At 41.5% G+C, this 19133-nt stretch overlaps 1 protein-coding gene across 1 annotated transcript in view; it reads right to left on the bottom strand.

The window, feature by feature from the left end:
* Nucleotides 1-332: 332 nt before the first annotated feature.
* The window catches only part of exoc2 (exocyst complex component 2), a 53268-nt gene continuing 34467 nt past the window's right edge, over nucleotides 333-19133 (bottom strand). Inside the window, exons 11-28 of the mRNA XM_085376104.1 lie at nucleotides 18662-18780; nucleotides 14504-14617; nucleotides 14074-14198; nucleotides 12899-12967; nucleotides 12640-12797; nucleotides 12397-12518; nucleotides 10815-10876; nucleotides 10521-10601; nucleotides 8673-8732; nucleotides 7315-7376; nucleotides 7159-7228; nucleotides 5481-5597; nucleotides 3710-3851; nucleotides 2166-2221; nucleotides 1930-2052; nucleotides 1652-1713; nucleotides 1226-1285; nucleotides 333-1122 (exon numbers count right to left, since the gene is read on the bottom strand). Coding sequence (XP_085232230.1) covers nucleotides 1029-1122; nucleotides 1226-1285; nucleotides 1652-1713; nucleotides 1930-2052; nucleotides 2166-2221; nucleotides 3710-3851; nucleotides 5481-5597; nucleotides 7159-7228; nucleotides 7315-7376; nucleotides 8673-8732; nucleotides 10521-10601; nucleotides 10815-10876; nucleotides 12397-12518; nucleotides 12640-12797; nucleotides 12899-12967; nucleotides 14074-14198; nucleotides 14504-14617; nucleotides 18662-18780 — 1696 coding nt within the window. The 3' untranslated portion in view covers nucleotides 333-1028. The remainder of the gene's footprint in view (nucleotides 1123-1225; nucleotides 1286-1651; nucleotides 1714-1929; nucleotides 2053-2165; nucleotides 2222-3709; nucleotides 3852-5480; nucleotides 5598-7158; nucleotides 7229-7314; nucleotides 7377-8672; nucleotides 8733-10520; nucleotides 10602-10814; nucleotides 10877-12396; nucleotides 12519-12639; nucleotides 12798-12898; nucleotides 12968-14073; nucleotides 14199-14503; nucleotides 14618-18661; nucleotides 18781-19133) is intronic.

Below are 19133 nucleotides of genomic sequence, written 5' to 3'. Positions count from 1 at the left end.
TCCTCCAAAATGATATGAGACACTGATAAAGCTACGCAGAAAATATCAAGTTTTTGCTTCTCAAGGTGGTTCTACAACCCACTGAATCCCACTAGCTTGTACGAATCTATGTGTATGGTGCCACATGCAGGTTCTGTGTTTATACATAGTTAAATAAAGCTGTTTAGTACACCCTCTTTAAAACACATGTTAAATCAAGCATTCGTGTATTACTGGGTTTTTGGCAGGGTAATACAAAAGAATTTACTGCAGTCTTAAAGAAGCATTTTTTTATTAATGTCTCATGAGGTGAGAAAAAAATGAGTTGATGGTAAATTCCAATGATGGTGTTTTATTAGAAGAAAAGCATCAATATAACTGACTCACAGTTACATCAGTGTGGTTTCCACAGATGAAGCTTACTGACAAACATGCTGGATTTCAATGAAATGTGATGGGACAATAAGGCTGCATGAAAAGGATTAAAGCAGTACAATGCTTTCAAAAAACAAACTATCAACCATGCCTAAAAATCCTGACAGGATCAGGATCTGATCCAGTTCCATGTAGCTCACAGACTGAGATTTTGCAGCTCTAGCTGAAGGCTGATGTTTAGTTAACTTACTGAGCAATACAGGTGGCACAGTACATGAAAACCATCTTGTTGTCATCATCATCATTTAAAAAAATCTTGTTACTTTGACACACATTTCATTCAGAGTCTGCAGCTCCACATCCCACTGACAGACTGTTCCTGAACTTTCTAGAAACAAGCACATTAGCCACTCACTTACTACTTGTCAGTACGTGAGTGGCCGTACATAATTAGCATACCCAACGTAACAGGGACTGTCCTGCACAGTAACAATGAAATCGACTCATTTAGTGTCTTCGAGATTAGATGAATACACACTTGTGTTTAATCGAGTAAAGCAGAAATTGAAAGTGATGAGTAAACAAAAAAGTGATAACCGAAGAGATACAGGCAAAGTTCATTAGCTAATAGATAAGACACAGACTTCTGTTTTGGGTGGTGGAGTGGATGAGATTTATCTCTTGATGGGCTGGACAGAGGAGGCATGGAAGCAGGTGAGCTGGAGCTGCATGCTGCTCTTAAACTTGTTCAGCAGCTCTTCCAGTAACCTGCAGATAATATTAAAATTAAAGATTAATCTCAAAGACACAAAGGAAACGCCAAAAGGTCACAGTCCCTCCAATTAGTAACATATACCGGAATCAGACTCACTTCTTATCGGCGCCGCTGTGTAACTGAGGCAGAGACTCCAAAGCCAGTTTGAAGCTGGCGCTGAAAATGAGAAGCTTAGTTAAAAATGTCACATAAAGGAACCCATTTATGAACGATAGAGAACTAGAAAACACAGTTCAAGATGGGTCTGTGTGTGTATGCGGGCACACTAACCTGCCATACATGAACATACACGCGCACTCAAACACACACACAGAGGCGCACATCACAGTACATGCACACAACAGAACCAGATTACTTTCACTTCCTTTCCAAAACCCTCCAACTAACATAAATAGGGATTGTAGTGAGGGATGTGTGACTGCTAAGATTTATGTCCGTGACATCCACAGCCATAAATCACTGGGCACATATGTGGGACTTCCTGTCTCTGCCACTGTGGGGATCTGTATTTGTCGCACTTACTTGCTGTCGGCGTTTAGGTATGTGGCTATAGCATCTCTCAGAGCACACAGTTCAAGTCGAGCCTGTATGGGGGTTTACAGAAAAAGGGCAACAACGGAGATGTAATCATGTAATCATCATCAACTGACACCAGATGGTACCTTGAACTGAAATATGGCTTTATCAAAAATGACAGGTAATTCCCCCCAAGTGCGGTGGTCGACTTATGAGTCAGGGTCCTACTATGAGTGAGAAACTGCTCTGCGACTGCGGGTATGTGCGTGTGAGTGTGTACCTACCTGTAGGGCTCCGTTTTTGCTGAAGGAGGACACACACTGCATAAGACGGCACATTTCATCCGCAACGGACTCAACGATTCTAGACAAAACCCGAGGAACCAGATCCTTCGAGACTGTGAACACCTGACACAGAAAGAAAGAAAAAAAAACGTCACGATGGGGGACGAGGTGGCAAAAGCACCTAGTAGAAGCAGTGTCTGACAAATGAGTGATGAGTTTTAAAGGCATTCAAGCACCTCGGCATGAACTGCAATAATATTGACCAGAGCCTCCTTCAGGTAGTTCCTTACACCTGTGAAAGAAGAAGGCACAAAGTGAACAAACAAAGATCCAGATAAAAAGCAAAACATCAGACATGTAACAATTAGCCATGAAAGGAAAGTGAATCTGTTTTGTTTATTTACAGCTTCTTATATCTTATATGTATATTTCATCTTAACTATACATCTTATACTTGGCCACAGTTTCCTCAGTTTAACCCCACTTTTAGCTTTCTCCCCCTCAATTTATGCCAGCTTTCTTCAGATTGGTTGCCCCTCATAAACAAAAGGTTTAACCAGCAGGTGGGTGGGGCTTCACAGCCACATCTGTGTGCTTGGGATATCTGTTCTCACTGACATCATATAGAGCGACAGTAAAAAAAAAGAAAATGTGAGACAGCATGTTCAGCAGTGTGAGCCTGAGCATTTGTACATACTGTTGACCTTGTTATTTGAAACTCTGGCCATGTTTAGATGAACATCTGCAATTCTAACACTATATCTCTGGCAGAACAGACTATTGAAAACTCATCTTTCTCTCTTTATTTGAAAATTCAGGGCAGAGTCGTTTTCACCAGAACCTGTAGCAGCTCAACAAGACTGCAAAACCATGTTTCTCTAAGATCACAGCCCCATCCACAGCAGAGCCAAGTGGCTGTTTGATTAACAGTCCATCTGGATTTCTGATAGAAATGTGCCAACAGGATTCATTATTAGCCAAGCTAACACTGTGCCAGTGCAACGTTTTCCATTATTTAATTTCCCTCGTCTGTGAGGAGGATAAGGGGCAGATGAGTTAGTGTGCTGTGTGGAAGCTTCAAAATATAACATTACGTTGACGGTGAAACAGTCAAAGGCAAAAACAGAAAGAAAGTACTGAAACCGGATTCTTAATGCTTTGCAGCACCCCACACACAAACTTGAATCCCACACAAAAAAATGCACCAAGTGAAAGTATCATATCCTAGAACTGTGGTTTTCTGTCCAAAATGTTCCTCTTTCACATGTAGTCCAAACACACAAACTCACAGGCGACAAACCAGATCAACGCTCACAACTTTTCATCAAGATTAAGCGCCGTGCTATGAACTGCTGCCCACCTGAGACGACTCGCGCAGCTCTCACACAGTCTGACATGTTGCTTCACATCCTGTACTAAGGTAGACCACACATTCACAGTCAAGTTTCACCTGGGTTTGGGGTGCACTGCGTGAGCGAAAAAAGTCAAGCTACAACTCAAGTGTACACACATATCGCTGCACACCTACAGCTAGACACAAAGGCCATGAGCGCCTTGGGAAGACTGATTAAATGATGTTAGTGGTGTTTACAGTAAGTCATCAAAGAGCCGTACTTTACACATGACACATGTGAACCACAGCTACAAAGATTAGACACGAGAGACTCTGAGCTGTCATCCCATAGCCCTGCTAGGGGCTTAAATATGATTCTACCAGGGTCAGTTAGTGGTTGCTGACAGTGATTTCCTTCTGTTTTATCAGCGCAGGGTAACTGGGTACCTGTAGGTGTTTGGCAGTCTCTCCAATCAAAATAGCCAGCGTAGATGCCGGGCTCCAGGGAGCCTGCGATCGGATCAGCTCGTCTCTCAATGTAGGCTTCAAAGAGTTTCCGGTCCAGCCCCCGTACTGCGTCCACGCTTACCTGGCAGGTCAAGAACACACGATGTTACTGCAATGATTAGATACTAGGTAACAGATTCTCTATCCCCAATCCACACATCATTAGACATGCACAACACAATAACAAGAGATCCATATTATAATACACTATTTACTCAGCGTTCTTTGCAATGACGCACTACTTGTTTGGATTTTAATGCAGCATTTTTATCTTAGTTGTACAGATTAGCTGAATCTTTGCTGTGTTAGCTTATTGACATGCCTGTAATTTTAGCTTCAGAGCTGCGAGCAGAGAAACCTGATTCCATCTCTGTGAGCAGGTTCTAACATTAACACTAAAACGTTGATAACGTGAAGATGTCAGTGTCTCCTGTTGCCTTTTACTTTAAGTTACGATGACAATCTTGCCAAGGTTGTCTTGTGAGCCGTATGCATCAGTTTAACAGTGGTCTGAATGCATACAGACGCCTAAAGTTACATGTGCATTAGAAAATTCCCCATAAACAGAGATAACCAGTGCTTTATAGCATTTTATCTCACAAACCCACACTTCCAGTCTGAAATAAGATGAAACCTACTCCTCAAGGATTCATGCTCACCTTCTCCGATCCAGACTGCTCATAGGTGCTCAGAATTGTGGCTACTCTTCACTGGAGTTGTTGCTCACTCGTTACAAATACAACAAGGCTTTTGCTCAAAGTTTTCTCTGTCTCTGTGGTGGATATGTTTTATTGAAACAGTGAGGAACACCGATGTAAAAGCATCTCAAGAGCTTCATCAATATTTAACTACCATAGCCAGTGATGTTGCCTATCTCATGGCTTTACTTTTGAAAACATTAAAAAGTCACACAACAAAAGAAACACTTTAAAACCTGCTGTAACAGGATGCATGATTCTCCTTTACATCAACACATAACAGTGAAGTTTCTGATTTCCATGCCTATTGTTTTAAACTGCAGGCTGTGGCGTTAAAGGCTTTATTATGGAGTGTGGAAGCTGTGAGTAATTTTACTTTGCAGTCCATGTTGAAATCCTGTATCCTTCATGAACTGCATGAATAATTTAGATTGTGCATATATCAGTGACTTCTCAAGTTTACATGAATTCATTGAGAGTTTATTGCATTTCTAACTATTTACAGTATGATTACATGAGGCGGCAGCTGTGTGGCAGATGTGTTGTGTGGGAATTCTTATTTTTCAGATTTGCTTTTGCAGCTATTTTAACATTTGAAGATTACAATCTAGACAAACTGTCACCCATACGTATCTAAATATAAATGACACATGAGAATCGGTTTAAAAATGATATTTCAAAGAAAATGGCTGTAAACTGTTTTTACTGGAAAACCAACAGAATGCTTCTTTGCTTTGTGATTCAGTCATTAGTCATTGTGTGCAGCTGGATGAGTGTGTACGTGTGAAAGAAAAAAAAAACTAGGGTGACAGTGAACTGAGCTTCCAAGACCACGACCTTTATTTTTTCTGTTGTATTTTTCTTTTAAAGAAGAGTCATCGCTCTGCTTAGAAGAGACCAGGGGACAGCTTTGTTGTTAATGACACCGCAACGCATTTCTCGCCAACAACACTGAGCGCTCCTTCCTTCTTTTTTTCAAAGCACAGTTGCAGATTAGAAGTGTTGATACTGACCCGTGTGATCTTCTCTGTCCCCGTGAAGCTATGTTTCTCAAAGTGATGGGCCAGGTTCAGGAATGTGTGTCTCTCGAGGTACTGGCAGTTACTCAGGATTATCAGTAGACGCTGCTCCTATACACACACACACACACACACACACACACACACACACACACACACACACACTTGAATGCTTTGACTGCCACAACACAACATTGTCACAGCTTAGGTTCAATTTACAGACTGTAGACCTGGATTTGGATTCTGGATGTTTGGATGTAAAAGTGCATGCAGAAGTGCCTCAAGCCTGTTTCTATTGGCCAGCAGAGGGCGACTCCTCTAGTTGCAAAAAGCAGCCCCAATGCATAGACGTCTCTTGGAAAACAGTCCTCACCTTTCTCGCTCTTTGACCTCAGCAAACACTTCTGATGAGTTTCGGGTCTCAGTTGCTAGTTTCGAGTCTTACTGAATACAACACGACGTTAATTTTTATAAATTATGGCGTGCTCAAGGACCAGTGAGCAGGGTACACTTTAGGCTGGGACACTAGCATTTGAGCATCATGACATTCACTCCATTCTCCTGATATAAAGTTTAAAACGCTAAACCAGCAACAACTGACTCAAGGGGACATCATTAACCAATGACAGCTGCAATCCACATCATTTATGTTCAAAAGATACACAGTGTATGTGGCGTTCATACCACCATGATGATCAGGCTGAGCTCTGTAGCCTGTGGTTAAACTTCCTAACCTGAAACCTATGACAAACCTTTAATCCTCGTACAATTCTGGAGAGGTTCTTACAACCACAATGTGCTTTGCTTTCCAAAATATGTCCTTGGTTTAAAGTTGTGGTTTCAGTGAAGCTTGGAGCGCTCTTTTTCTCACAATGTCTTTGTGAATATTGTCCAGTGCCTGTGTTTGATGTCTGGTAGAATGGTTGCCTGGCCTAACTGCAAAACAAATCTACCTTAGTGTAGGAACCTGAAACTACTTTTAACAAGCTCTCACTCGTTAAAATGCCCATGCTTTTAATATTCACCCTTACAAACACACAATAAAGCATGCCAATTAAACGTGTGCACAGAGACACTGTCAGAATGACATTCTGATGCCTACAACATCACTGGCAGGAGTTTGCAGTCCAAAATTAAGCAAACCAACCATGCTCCAAAAGCTTAGTGGCCTAAAGTAAACTGATGTCTTTGTGTTAATAGCAGTGACGCACTGTCCAAGTTTGCATGTACTGGTTGCTAGATTGCCAACTCACAAAAACACCCATTTGTATCATGACTGACACTAGTCTTAACTCTGGTCATCTGCTCTCAGTCAAGTCTGGCAGCATATTCAGGCTGGGGAAACCCCTTCTGCACCTTGCTCCATTTCCCCTTACCAGAAGCACTCTACGCCCTGCCCTTCTTCCTCCTCTTCGTCCTCCCCTGCGCTTAACCCCCTTTGCTAACATCTCAAACAAGTTACAGGAAATAAGGACGTCTCTACTTCTTGTCCACAACCAGGAAACAGACTGATAACATTTCGTGGTTCGAATGAGTGACACATGTTTGTCTAGTTGTGTAAAGGAGGGAGCCCACGCTCTGGTGTGACGCTGGCAGTTGCCACATGTGCGTTTTCGAGTGTTTAAACCTCATACGATTTAAAGAATGTAATAAAGAAAAACACTGTGCTTACAGATGTTGGAGTAAAGCCCTCTTGAATGCCAGTAAACCGATCAGGAGAGGACAGGTCCACTGAAATGTTGCTGTACACATGGGAGAGATTTTAAAATGTTGTCCAAGTGAAGCACAGTAACCACAGAGATGAGAAAAAAATCCTCCAAATACTTACTGAGATGTGTTAATGTCTCCATCTGTCTTAGTACTCAGCTGCTCCAAACTGTTTACAAAGACCTATGGAGACGCATTTATCAGACATGTGAAAAGACAATTTTAGGTGCATCACTAATATCTTACTCTGTGATCAAAACAGGTTAGTACAGACTTAGATCTAAGGTACACTGAAACAGTAAAGTGGACAGTGTGTGCATGTCAACACGTAGGGTTATCTTCACCTCACAGTAAATAAAAGACCAAATAAAATCTTAGCAGCTGCTCTATGACTGAACAGATGTAAGACAAATATAGAACACAGAGGTTTTCAGGTCTATATATGACTTTGGTGATCAGTGCACAGGGCCTCAGGGCAAGAGGCAGGATAGACCCTGGACAGGTCACCAATCTGTCGCAGGGCTAACACAGACAATCATTTGTACACCATGTTCACACCTATGGGCAAATTAAAATCACCAATTAACCTAACCCCACTAAGTGGACATCTCTGGACCATCTGTGGCACCTGAAGAAAAACTCACACAGACACAGGAAGAACATGCAAACTCCACACAGAAAATGAACTGCAGTTCCTCAATGGCCAGTTGAGTCTCCTGTGCTAAAATGGCCAACTTAGAGCATTAAAAGGATATTCTCTTCCTTCTAAACAAGTAGCTGATTTATTTTTTATATTCTATTCATGTGAAGTGCTCAAGTGTTAAATGTTCAAAAGTTAGAGATGTGGCTGCTTTGACTGACAGGAGAGCCAAGACAGTGAGGTGTAGCTTACAGCTGCCTGCTAGGACCCACCTCAACTAATCCAAGTACAGTACGCCTCAGTCAAACAGGCCCAGAGACTGGTTAGCAACGCCCCTGGCAACCTCTGACTACTAGAGGAAAATGATGTCTTTCCTGACCGTTTGGTGGAGGCTCCTGGTAGTCGCAAAGCGAGAGCTGCCAGGAAGCCTTCTGTGACTGGTAGCTGCCAGATGGTTGCGTTTTTGCTGTTGCTACGTTTTAAAGCATTTTAAAGGAATTGTCTAAAAATATATACCTGCCTTATGATACAGATCATCAAAGGTAAGTTTTAGTAAGTTCATTTATAGAATTTTATTGTTTTTATTTAGCACTAATTATATGTATCTCTTTATTTGCCAACAATGCTTGCTAGGAGTAGCTGACTACACCCGACTCTCATCCAGATTTGGCCACTTCTGTATTCGATAAACAACATAAACACATGAAGGCTGAGGCTTCAAAATGTGGAAATCAAAACCAGTGGTAGACATCATGGTGGCTACTTCCATCCTATGCAAACAGTCTTTGTTCATAACAAAATCCTATGCATGTTCTTGAAAATAAGTGTACACGTCTTACCTTCATGATCCTCACGCTGAGCTCTGCAGCCTGGTCCTGGACCTGCTCCAACTGCAACACCTGTGGAAAAGAACGTAACGGTAACGATGCTTTCTTGACGTGACTAAAGCTGTTTATTCTAAAATTCATAAAGGATTTCTTTGTGTTGAACCCTGGATAGTTATTTCATAGTTTCTGTTAACAGCAGGGTTTATACTTTACTACTTTGCGAAGTGCTGAATTAAAACCATCCAAGTTTTGATATCATTTCTGTTTGCAACAGAAGTACCGTGGCTTCAAATAAAAGATCATCACATAAAGCAACTCCACAGAGTGAAATTTCATTCCTATAAGTTTACTGCACTGTGCGACATGCACAAGGGCAGGACAAGAAGAGTGATGAATGTAGCACCCACTGAACCGAGGCCAGGACGCACAGCAGTTATTCCTCCACTACTTGTTCTTCTGCTACAACAAACTAACTACATTTTCTTCTTTATTTAATTTTTTCTTTTTGTTTTGTTTTCTACATCAATCTATTTACATCCCTTTTCTTCACAATTCCAACAGGGATCTTAATTTTAAACCCATCTCATTGTGCAACAAAGACTGCTGTCTTCAAAACATGACTAAAGATGATATCAGTATAATTTTTTAACATTGGTCACAGAGACCATGCGGCTAAGCTTGATTTATATTCACCAAAATTTGAATTTTCTTTTTTCATACAAACCCACTTCTATAAAAGTTTGGATGCTGTGTAAAATGTAAATAAATGCAATGACTTGCAAATCTCATAAATCTACATTTTTCACAAAAAGACAGCAAAAACATATCAGATGTTTAACCTGAGACGTTCTACTACTTTATGAAAAACAATTAGTTAGTTTGAATGCAATGGCAGCAACATGCCTCAAAAAAGTTCGGATGGAGAAACGAAAAAATTGAAAAGTTAGTGGTACTTAAAGAAGGAGCTGGAGGAACATTTTGCAACTAATTAGGTTAGCTGGTAAAAATAATAAATGTCTTAGAGAGGCAAAGTTTCACCAATCTGCAAAAACAACTCCAACTACAGAATAGTGTTTGTTACTGTAAAATTATGAAGACTGAATATCTTATCATCTACGCTGCGTGTTATCATTTACAAAAACCAAAAAACACAGAGCGATCTCTATGTACAAGGGGCAAGTCTGAAAATCAGTACTGGACTCTCGTGCACTTTGGTTTCAGAGGTGGCGCTGCAGTAAAAGCAGGCATGATTCTGTAATGAAAATAACTGCATGGGCTCAGGCACACTTTTAGAAAACAGTTTACAATATCATCGACCAAAAAGAAGAAGCCTGTGTGAAACACTGCCGTCATCTCTGGGACAAAGCTCAGGTCAGACTAATGAAAATTTGAAATTATTTTATTAGAACACTGATGCTGCGTCCTCTCAGCTAAAGAGGAGATGAACCAGTCATATTTAAAAGGTATCTACCTCTGATAGTATGGGTGTGCGTTAGGAGTCAGTGGAACTGACACATTGCACATCTGGAAAGGCACAACAGATTTTATGCTCTTATCCAGAAGTCTTTTTCTTTCTGTAAGACATGCTGCTGCCATCGAACTCAACATCACCTCAGCGATGCTAAAGTTTGTGACAATGCCAGGAACAGCAGGATTCCCATTCATTCATTCAGAGGGACAATTACTGCAATTGAAAGGAGGCATGCCAGCCCCATAACAGCCTGTGTCTAACAGATGACAAGTAACTGTCACGTGTCAGTGTCAGCTATTTAAGTTCATTTAATGGATGAAGAAACTCATGACTATTGATTATCATGTGAAAACTTCTGTAGCTCTGATGTTTGCAGGGTATGAACGAACATTTGTTTCTCCGGGTTTGATTTCCAGGGGCTCTTTGAGTGACTGCAGCATCTGGACCATACACTGCTCAAACCGTGAAGGCTGCAAAAACATTAAAAACAGAGATTACAAACATGGGCTACATTAGATAACATCACACTTCAACACAGATTAGTTAAAACAGACCCACAAGTACTCAGTGGACTAAACAAATGCAATGAATCGCTGCCAGCTAGAAAGTATACATAGATATTAAACTTTCTGTGATTTCTATGAAGACACAGAGTGCTGCTTGATAAATTAACCAATCCTTACCAGGCTGGTGATTCCCTCATTATCTACCAACCAGTCTTCCTTTTCAGCAAGCCTGTTGACATCTATGGGTATAAAAAGCACAAATCGAAAGGGCCATCACTTGAAACTGTGCTACAGTTTTTTGAACTCAGAGCCGTTTACATGTGGAGTGTGGAGACTTTCATAAGGGGTCGTAAGTAATGGAAATATGAACAGATTTAAAGGTTTCTGAGGGAAAACCACATGATATAAAATCAAACCCTTTCTTCCCAGACCACAATTTGGTGTGTGCGTGTGGTGTGTTTGTGTGTGTGAGAATGTGCGTGTGAGTGGGGGGAGTTAAGAAAAAAAAACAGTCACTCTTCTCAAAATGACCATACCTAACCACAAGTGAAACACAGCCTGTCTGGTTTTAGTCTCATAACACTTTCTCCATTACTAACCTGGAAGTTGAATTAGCTAAAAGTGACACTTGAGGACACTGACCACTAAGCGCTTATTAACAAATTCACATGGTTTTATAAAAATCTGTCGTGTTCTGCAGGTTTTGAGTTCATGTCCTTTCGCATTCTTGTCTAGCAGGGGATTACACAAGTAACGGATGATAATCAAAGTGTGATTTCAGAATGACACAGCTTTTTATTTCTCATGTGGAGATTAATAACGTGTCTATGGTGACAACTTTTTTTTATTCTACTGGTAAAGATTCCCAATGCTGTTTTGCTTAGACCAACAAATACATTATTTGCAAGGGTAAGCAGGGCCTGGCATATTTTGCCCCATGTATCTGGTACAAGCAGGCATACTTTCCAGTAAACGTCTTCTTAACACACTCGGTCAACACATTTAAAAGCCTTTCAATGTACAATAATAAATTAGGTACAAATACATACATGAATAAATACTATACATATCTTTATTTTAAAAACCCAGAAAAACAAGGTAAAATGTAGACACTAGAAATAAAGATTTTAAGGATGTTATGAGCCCCTCCAGAGTGAGTGTTTCATGTTTCACTGTACATCAGCACACTAGCAGATGCCAAGCTTCGCCTCAAATATCATACCGATCTTGTTAAACTTTGACAAAACCTTGGTTTCTTGCATGTTAACTTTCTTGCATGTTAGCTTCTCTAGGATCCGCAAAGAAAAGAAGCAGTTTTCCTCTCAGTCTAGGACTAGAGTGATTTACAGGCATCTATCTGGCTGTAATCTAAAGCAACTGGATGTCGTTTACCTACCTACCTCCAGGTTTATTACTGGTGCTAATTTTAGTTCTCAATACTTCATATAATATGAAATTGTTAGATGTTTTTTGCTGCCTGAAAAATGTGATATTTTGGATAACTGGATGAGAAGGCTCTCATTAGGAAGCCATTGTACATTATTTATGTACTAGATGGGTGTTCAGGACAATAATGGGCTCAGTCCAATGATTGGCTCTGACACATGAAGATTGCATTGACACAGCAAAAGCTGCTTTTAGTTTTTATGATCCTGCCACACTGAACATTGAAAACAAAATAAACTGTTTGGTAACTTGGAGTCAATTAAAATGAAGATCTTGATGAAAATATTTTGTCCATTACTGAGAGCTCTCTCACCTTCTGTTGTGTGCACCAGAGTCACCATGAGACAGTGAACTCTCAAATCCAGCAGAAGATCCTGGATCACCTGCAGCAAATCATTTGGGATCTCCATAGCAGACAGAGCCTCATGACAACCCCTGGATGAGAAACGCCAGAGAACAGAGGTCTGTTATTAAAGGCAAGGTAAGCATGTGGCTCCCAAATGCCTCCATTTAACCAAACATGTAAGCAAATTAATTACAGCCAAAGTGTGAGGACCTGACAGTGTGTATGATTTGTGTAAGCCATGATCCAGCCAACTCTGTCTTGCTCTCCCAGCCTCCATAAAGACTCAGCTCCCCTTGCGGCAAGGTGGCGGGTAAGAGAGCACCCCGAATGAGCTTCACGAGCCGACTGGTCAGCTCTTCAATCATTTTCTACAAAACAGACAACATACAGTATGTACTGCAGAATGTGTCTTTAAAAAACATTATCTCAAATTAACATTAGAGTAAACTGGAGTTAGAAATCCTCATACTTTAAAGTCATTCTGTCTCTGTCTGGCATTCTTCTTGGATTTTTCCACTTGCCCAGATTTCTCTCCAGTCTGTAGGGGAAGACACAAATACTTAGTCACCTCTGAGAAGTCCAGATTACTGACGGAAAATAGATTTTATGTTGCTTTCTGTGCCTGCATTAGAGCAAACTATGATAATGCAAATGACATTCATTCAACTTTTCTTGAGAATAATCAAATAATTTCTCTTAAATGGAAACCCTGAAAAACACAGATATGGAATGTAAACCTGCAGAGGATTTCGAAAAAACTGAGTTTCTAAAAAAAGCTTTTATTAGCCTAGCCTAAAGTTTTCATGGGAAATATTCTTGTTCACGGAGACATTTGTGTATTACTAAGAACACCATTCGTTTTGGCCTATCAGTAGAAGCTCATTAACCTGAGTTGACTCATGGAAAATCATTCCCCTTCTCTTAATCCCAAATTAAATACCTAACTCACCAAAGGAATTTCATGAGATAATCCTCAATGAATATGAGTGAAACAAAGCTGAACTATTGAGCTAAATTTATAGCAATTTATTTATTATACCAGTTTTTATTGTCATTTATTTCAATTGTTGTATTGATTATGTGACAAAACTAATGTCCCTTTCATTCTTTTGCAGATGTTGTCCATAATGTGGTGTTAGCACGCGTATCGATCTACTGGTTAAAGATTTTCGACAGGGCACGGTCCCTTGATGGCACTCCTTTCCACACAATTTCAACAAAAACACAATTTTATTTTTGCTTTCACTACACTTTAACCACACTTTTGAAGATTATAATTTGTGCATTATAAAGCAGCTGGTTGTGTGATGTGTGAAATCAAAATGCAGCACGCCATGGAGAGGTTTGTGGTGCTGTGACTTTCCCACTATTTACACAAAGCTTTTTACCACCATCTCAGCCTTGCCCCTCTGACTTGAGATATTCTGACTCACTTCTAATCTTGACCCTCCAAATGACAATCACTGCCTTGAACCCCTATATTTACAAAAATAATGGAAATGACCACAAACAAAGATTTACATTTTTGGGCTACAGCTCCACAGGGCCACGTTCATCTCTGGATTATCTTGTGTGGCAAAGTGACCACTGTTGCTATAAAAACATGCTGTATGCAGGATTTCTGTCTACTTGGTGAGTATTCACCTCGCTAAAAAGACTTCCATTAACGTAGGAGATCCAAAGCTTCCAGAAATTGGGCAGCTGACCGATCACAACATCTGAAAGCTTCTCCACAAACTGCACCTGCTGCGGGGTCTCAAAGTGCCAATCTAGAAAAAAAGGACACACAGATGACATGATAGAGGATATTGGCATAATGACTGTGCAGTTCCAATATTCACATATCAGAATGGTTTAATTCCTGGCACATAAAGCTTAAGATCTTTGTTTTTTTTATTTGTGTCTTTACCGTACAGTGTGATGCAAGATTCCCCTAAACACTGCACACGACCAAAAGTGTTACACACACACACAAACAAACAAACGTACGTGTGTACAGAGTTTAGCACAGACAGGGAAGCCCCCCCTTAGAACTCAGTGTGTGGGCGAATCTGTGAAGTGCTGCACTACTCACTGCTGGATCGTGGCGTTCGGAGACTGCCCCCTCTCTTCAGAGACGCGGTGTGGCTGAGCCTTCCGAGGGCTGGTGGACGGGTATCCCCCTCTGGGTCCAGAGCTCCCGCACCCACTGAGAGACATAACGAAAGTGGGGAGGGATGAGAAATGAGCTTGAAGGGAAAAGAAACACATACTCCACATATTAAATAATCACATTTTCATAATTCCACATTCCTCAATAAGCTTAACGGGCTTTCACACAAAACAATCCCTCCCTACTTTCTTTATTTGTGTTCTGATCCATCTCAGCGGAGAGAATGTCCCCTTGTTTTCACGGTGGGGAAACAGAGCAGTGGTCTTTGCGAGTGCTGGGGTGAAGTGGGTTTACGCTGGCCACAATGTGCTCTGTCACATCTGATTCTTAAGAGCTCCTCTAGATGGCAACAGGGAGCTATGCAGCGGTAATGAATGAGAAAGTTCTGCAACCACACACTCCTATCGCTGCATGTGAGACAACGTTAGCAAATTGAATCTGTGAGATAACTTAATGATAACAGAACAAGGGGTGGCAAAAAGGAATGAAAGTGAAAGACTGCGGTGCTAAGAAGATCAAAATTGCTACAATGAAAATGAAACTTTAAGGACAGGTTCGTGCAACGCTGCACTACGCCCACACCAGTTTGTCTAAATCAATGGAGACTGATGAGCCACATTTCCAAAACATGTGTCTCTCACACACTCACATACACAGAAAAGCGTACTGGTGAGTCACAATGTTGAATGTAGTGTGTAAGCAAGAATTGAGAAATCCCCAAGCAGAGGAGAAAATTGTGGTTGAGGTGGCTGTGCACACAACACACCCATCCAGGCCAGAAAATGTAAGGAAATTCTCATTTGAGTCAGACTATCTGTAAACAGACGAGGCTTTCTTATATCGCAAATACACACAGACAGACACACGCGCACACACACACACACCATATGGTGCAATACAGGCTCTGTCTCTCTGAAGTTTTCCTGTCTTTTTACAGGGATGAGAGCTGCTGTTGACCCAGGTGGCCGCCGAATCCTCAGAATGGACAAGCACTTGCATTCTGAGGACTGCATGTGTTTTGCTGCTCTGTACGTTCAAAGGATTTACTATGCTGCTGCACTGCTTCTTGCTCAAATTTACAGGGGGAAACTATAGAAGCCTCTGTGTATGCGTGTTGAATAAACTGAGACAATGTGTGTCATCTATACACACTTCCTCATCGTGTCTGGGGCTTCTCTGCAGGCTGGATGGGTTCCTCTTCCAGAGGGGTCACTGACCTTGACCACACGCACACATACCTGCTTTCTGTCTAAGAGGACACAAACCTTATTCCCACGCTACAGAATACAAAAGCTTCACCACACTTCTCTTGAAAAACACCCCAGTGTTTCACCCAGATTTTATGTGCGCACAGACAACGGGACATCTTGTCAGGAAAAGTAAAGATGGGACTTACAATAAAATCACTATTATTAATAATCTGTGACTTAAAGTTTTGAAATTCCAGGCTTTATGTACATCACAAAATTTCTGAATACAAGTAAAAAAGTTCCCTAATGAATCAATCAGTCAATACGACCACGCAAACACCTGTCAGACGTTAACCAGTATTATCACGGCATTGCTCTTACAGCAGCATTTCTGCAGCATAAAATCCCAAACACACCGTCAGAGTGTCTGAACAGTGAATTCCCACTAACTACTCACTGAAAACCTATTTTTCCAGAGGGAAAAAAACTCCTGTTAATTGTGTTGACATTGGCAGAAGAAGTGCCGCTCGAGAAATAAAAATACTGCAGCTTCTAATTGGATCGGGCAGAGTCAGATTGCAACACTGGGGCACGATGGGAGTGTTTAGACATACGGAAGCAACTTGCTATGCTCCCTCACAAAAAAACTTCAGCTTTCAGGCCTTTGTTTCTAACAAAGATGGATGGTTTTATTTTACATTTAAGGCATTTTATAGGGTAATTAATGGAATCGTGACTACACCAGAACGACCTCTGGCCTTATATTCCTGACTAGGAACAACAGTTGAAAGAGAAAATGACACCAGTTACTGCAAATATGCCTGATGCTTACAGTGGAATAATCTCTGCCATGTGTGATGCTGACAATAGCATAAAAAAAGCTAGTGAATGCATCTATATGAAGGGAAGAGGAGGCCACCAGAAGAGTGGGTAGCTGTGAGGTACCATTGAGGGGGGGGGGGGGTCCTATACAGAAGGAAGGGTAAGGGTGGGAAGGAAGGAGAGGAAGAGTGAAGCTGGGGGAATGCAGTGGATGTGGTTTTTATAATGATGGCTGCAGAAGCATTGCCTGGGTGGAGGCACGGGTTTCACACTTGGGCCAGAAGTGAGCAGAGGAGACCAGAGATGCTGAATATCTGCCAGAGGTGTATGTGAGGGGAAGAGGGGCGCTGTGTGACAACAGAGAAGACAGGAGACAGCTGTAACAAAGAACAAGAGCAGGGAGAAAAACAGGAAAGATTGCGTGTACCTTTCAGCATGTCTGTGTGAACACTGTGCTCACCAGAAGAATGACAGCATGGGTAATTTGTTTAAACACAACGGAGTGTTTTTTCACAGTAGTGTTGCTCTTGGCTTTCCACTTGTTTGGACCGTGTGCTTTGCTGGCACCCTAACCAAGCCTCAATATATCCCCGGGCTTGTAAGGTGTTAGGCATTCAGCAGCCACAGTCTGGATTGCAGGTGATACTGTGACCAAATGAACCCCCACCTTATCAAAGGTTGTTACACTGGGTGTCAGTGGGATTTCAAAATCTTCAATATAAATCTGTTCCCCAAAAAATACAAACCCTAACTGATCGCACACAAGTGCTGCCTGTCATTTCACTGATTCCATTTGCAGTGGACTAGGAACAAGCAAACATGCAAGTCTTTTCTAGGCAACGTAAAAACGGATTTAAAGAATGCAGGTTGGACAAAAAGTTGGGTTTGCAGGAGGCTCTCAACCAACTCTCAACAGAACTGTGCACATCTATGAGAAGACTGCACAGTTAAATGTAGGTCATTTTGGTCGCATGCTGACTGTAACTACTGTCCTCTCAGAGGCAGACGGGTATCTTAAATGATGTTACCTCAAGAACAGACATCACTCTCAAAGTTCGGCTCCAAAAATGCAGTTCCTGGAATCACCACTTGAGGCTGGTTCAATAAGCAAGCCATCCTACAGACCTCAATATTAAAAGGCCCAACTTCACTAACATCACTAAGAAGCTTGTTTACAACCTGGTTTTTAAAAATTGACACTGACACACTGACAATTGATGTGATGCTTTGAGGTATGAGGACTTTATCAATAAGTTAACATACATGTCCATGCCAGCATGTGTGTTTCTGTGCTCTTTTTTGTTTTTTGCAAACTAGCAATTTTCTGCACAGTTGGGTTGGATGAGATTTCAGACTCCCTCTCCACCACATGTTGCTCTGCAGTGGAATGTAAGTGTGAAGTAAAAGGGGCCATCCCTGACATAATCATCAAGATGAAATTTAAATGTGGAGAAGTGGAGAAGTGGGGAACGAACCAATCCCCAGATCCATCAAGCCTGAGCCCCGGAAACCACTGTTACTTTTAGCATTAGACATGTTTATGTTCCAGCTGTGCTATGTGAAGCAGCCACCCACCCCACAATGGATTTGTGCGGGTGCCTCAGTGTGAGTGTGCACGCATGCTGGCGAATCACTGGTCTTCCTGAGTGGACGGTTTCAGATCCACATTTTTCTGCTGGCTGATTTAACAGAGGAACAGCTTAATTGGGGTTAATTGTTCCAATCCATCTGTGAAGCTGTGTGTGTGAGTGAGAAAGCGGGTTTGTGTGTGTGCAGTAACATGTCAAGCGCTGAAACCTAAATCCAAAGCCAGTGCTCCATCACTTTCATCTTATTCATACATTCATGAAAAAATAAACACACAGGCCTCAAGCAAGCAGCACAGGCTGGGGTGAAGGAGGCCGGCGAAGGAGCAGGGAATGTAGGCAGAGCTCTGGAACGACTGAGACACTGCTCTCTTCCCTCAGCTCACGACATCCACCGGCTGCCTGATTGGAAATGCTAAATAGGGGCTTTTCACTACATGTGCAAAACGAATCAACTCAGACAAATGTGCATTTTTAGTCACCTCTCTGGCCACTGATGAACTCATCTCTGCAGTTCTGCATCAGCTGCAGGATCCACTTGTGCTGAGCGTAGATGCACTGCCATGCTGGATCTCCTGGAGCGTGTAGGTCAGACAGGTACCTACGAAAGCGTGGGACAGGGAGATGGAAGATGAGATGGGACAAAAAGATCAACAAAATTAAAATCCACACTTAAATGGGTGACAAATCAAAGGTCAGACAATAAAGAGTGGTCAAAAACAATAAAAGCTCTAGCTCAAGTCGGGGCAGGACAGCCCACTAATGTCAGCCTAAAATCCCCATTAGGTTTTACTGCACTTTGTCTTTTTGCATAAAGCGTAGAGGACGGCTAATTCAAATCACAATTCTTTAAAAAAAAATAAATTCCACCACAAACTCCTCACCAAGCAGGAAGAAAGGGAAAGTTGCATTTAAATGAAACGCTGTTTGAAGCACTAAGCATAAGATATGACT

This window comes from Diplotaxodon limnothrissa, linkage group LG17 (genome assembly GCF_057381915.1).
Source record: "Diplotaxodon limnothrissa isolate DT_005_m linkage group LG17, D_limnothrissa_male_GT1.1, whole genome shotgun sequence".
Classification (NCBI taxonomy): Eukaryota; Metazoa; Chordata; class Actinopteri; order Cichliformes; family Cichlidae; genus Diplotaxodon; species Diplotaxodon limnothrissa.
This window is presented reverse-complemented; position numbering and strand designations above follow the sequence as displayed.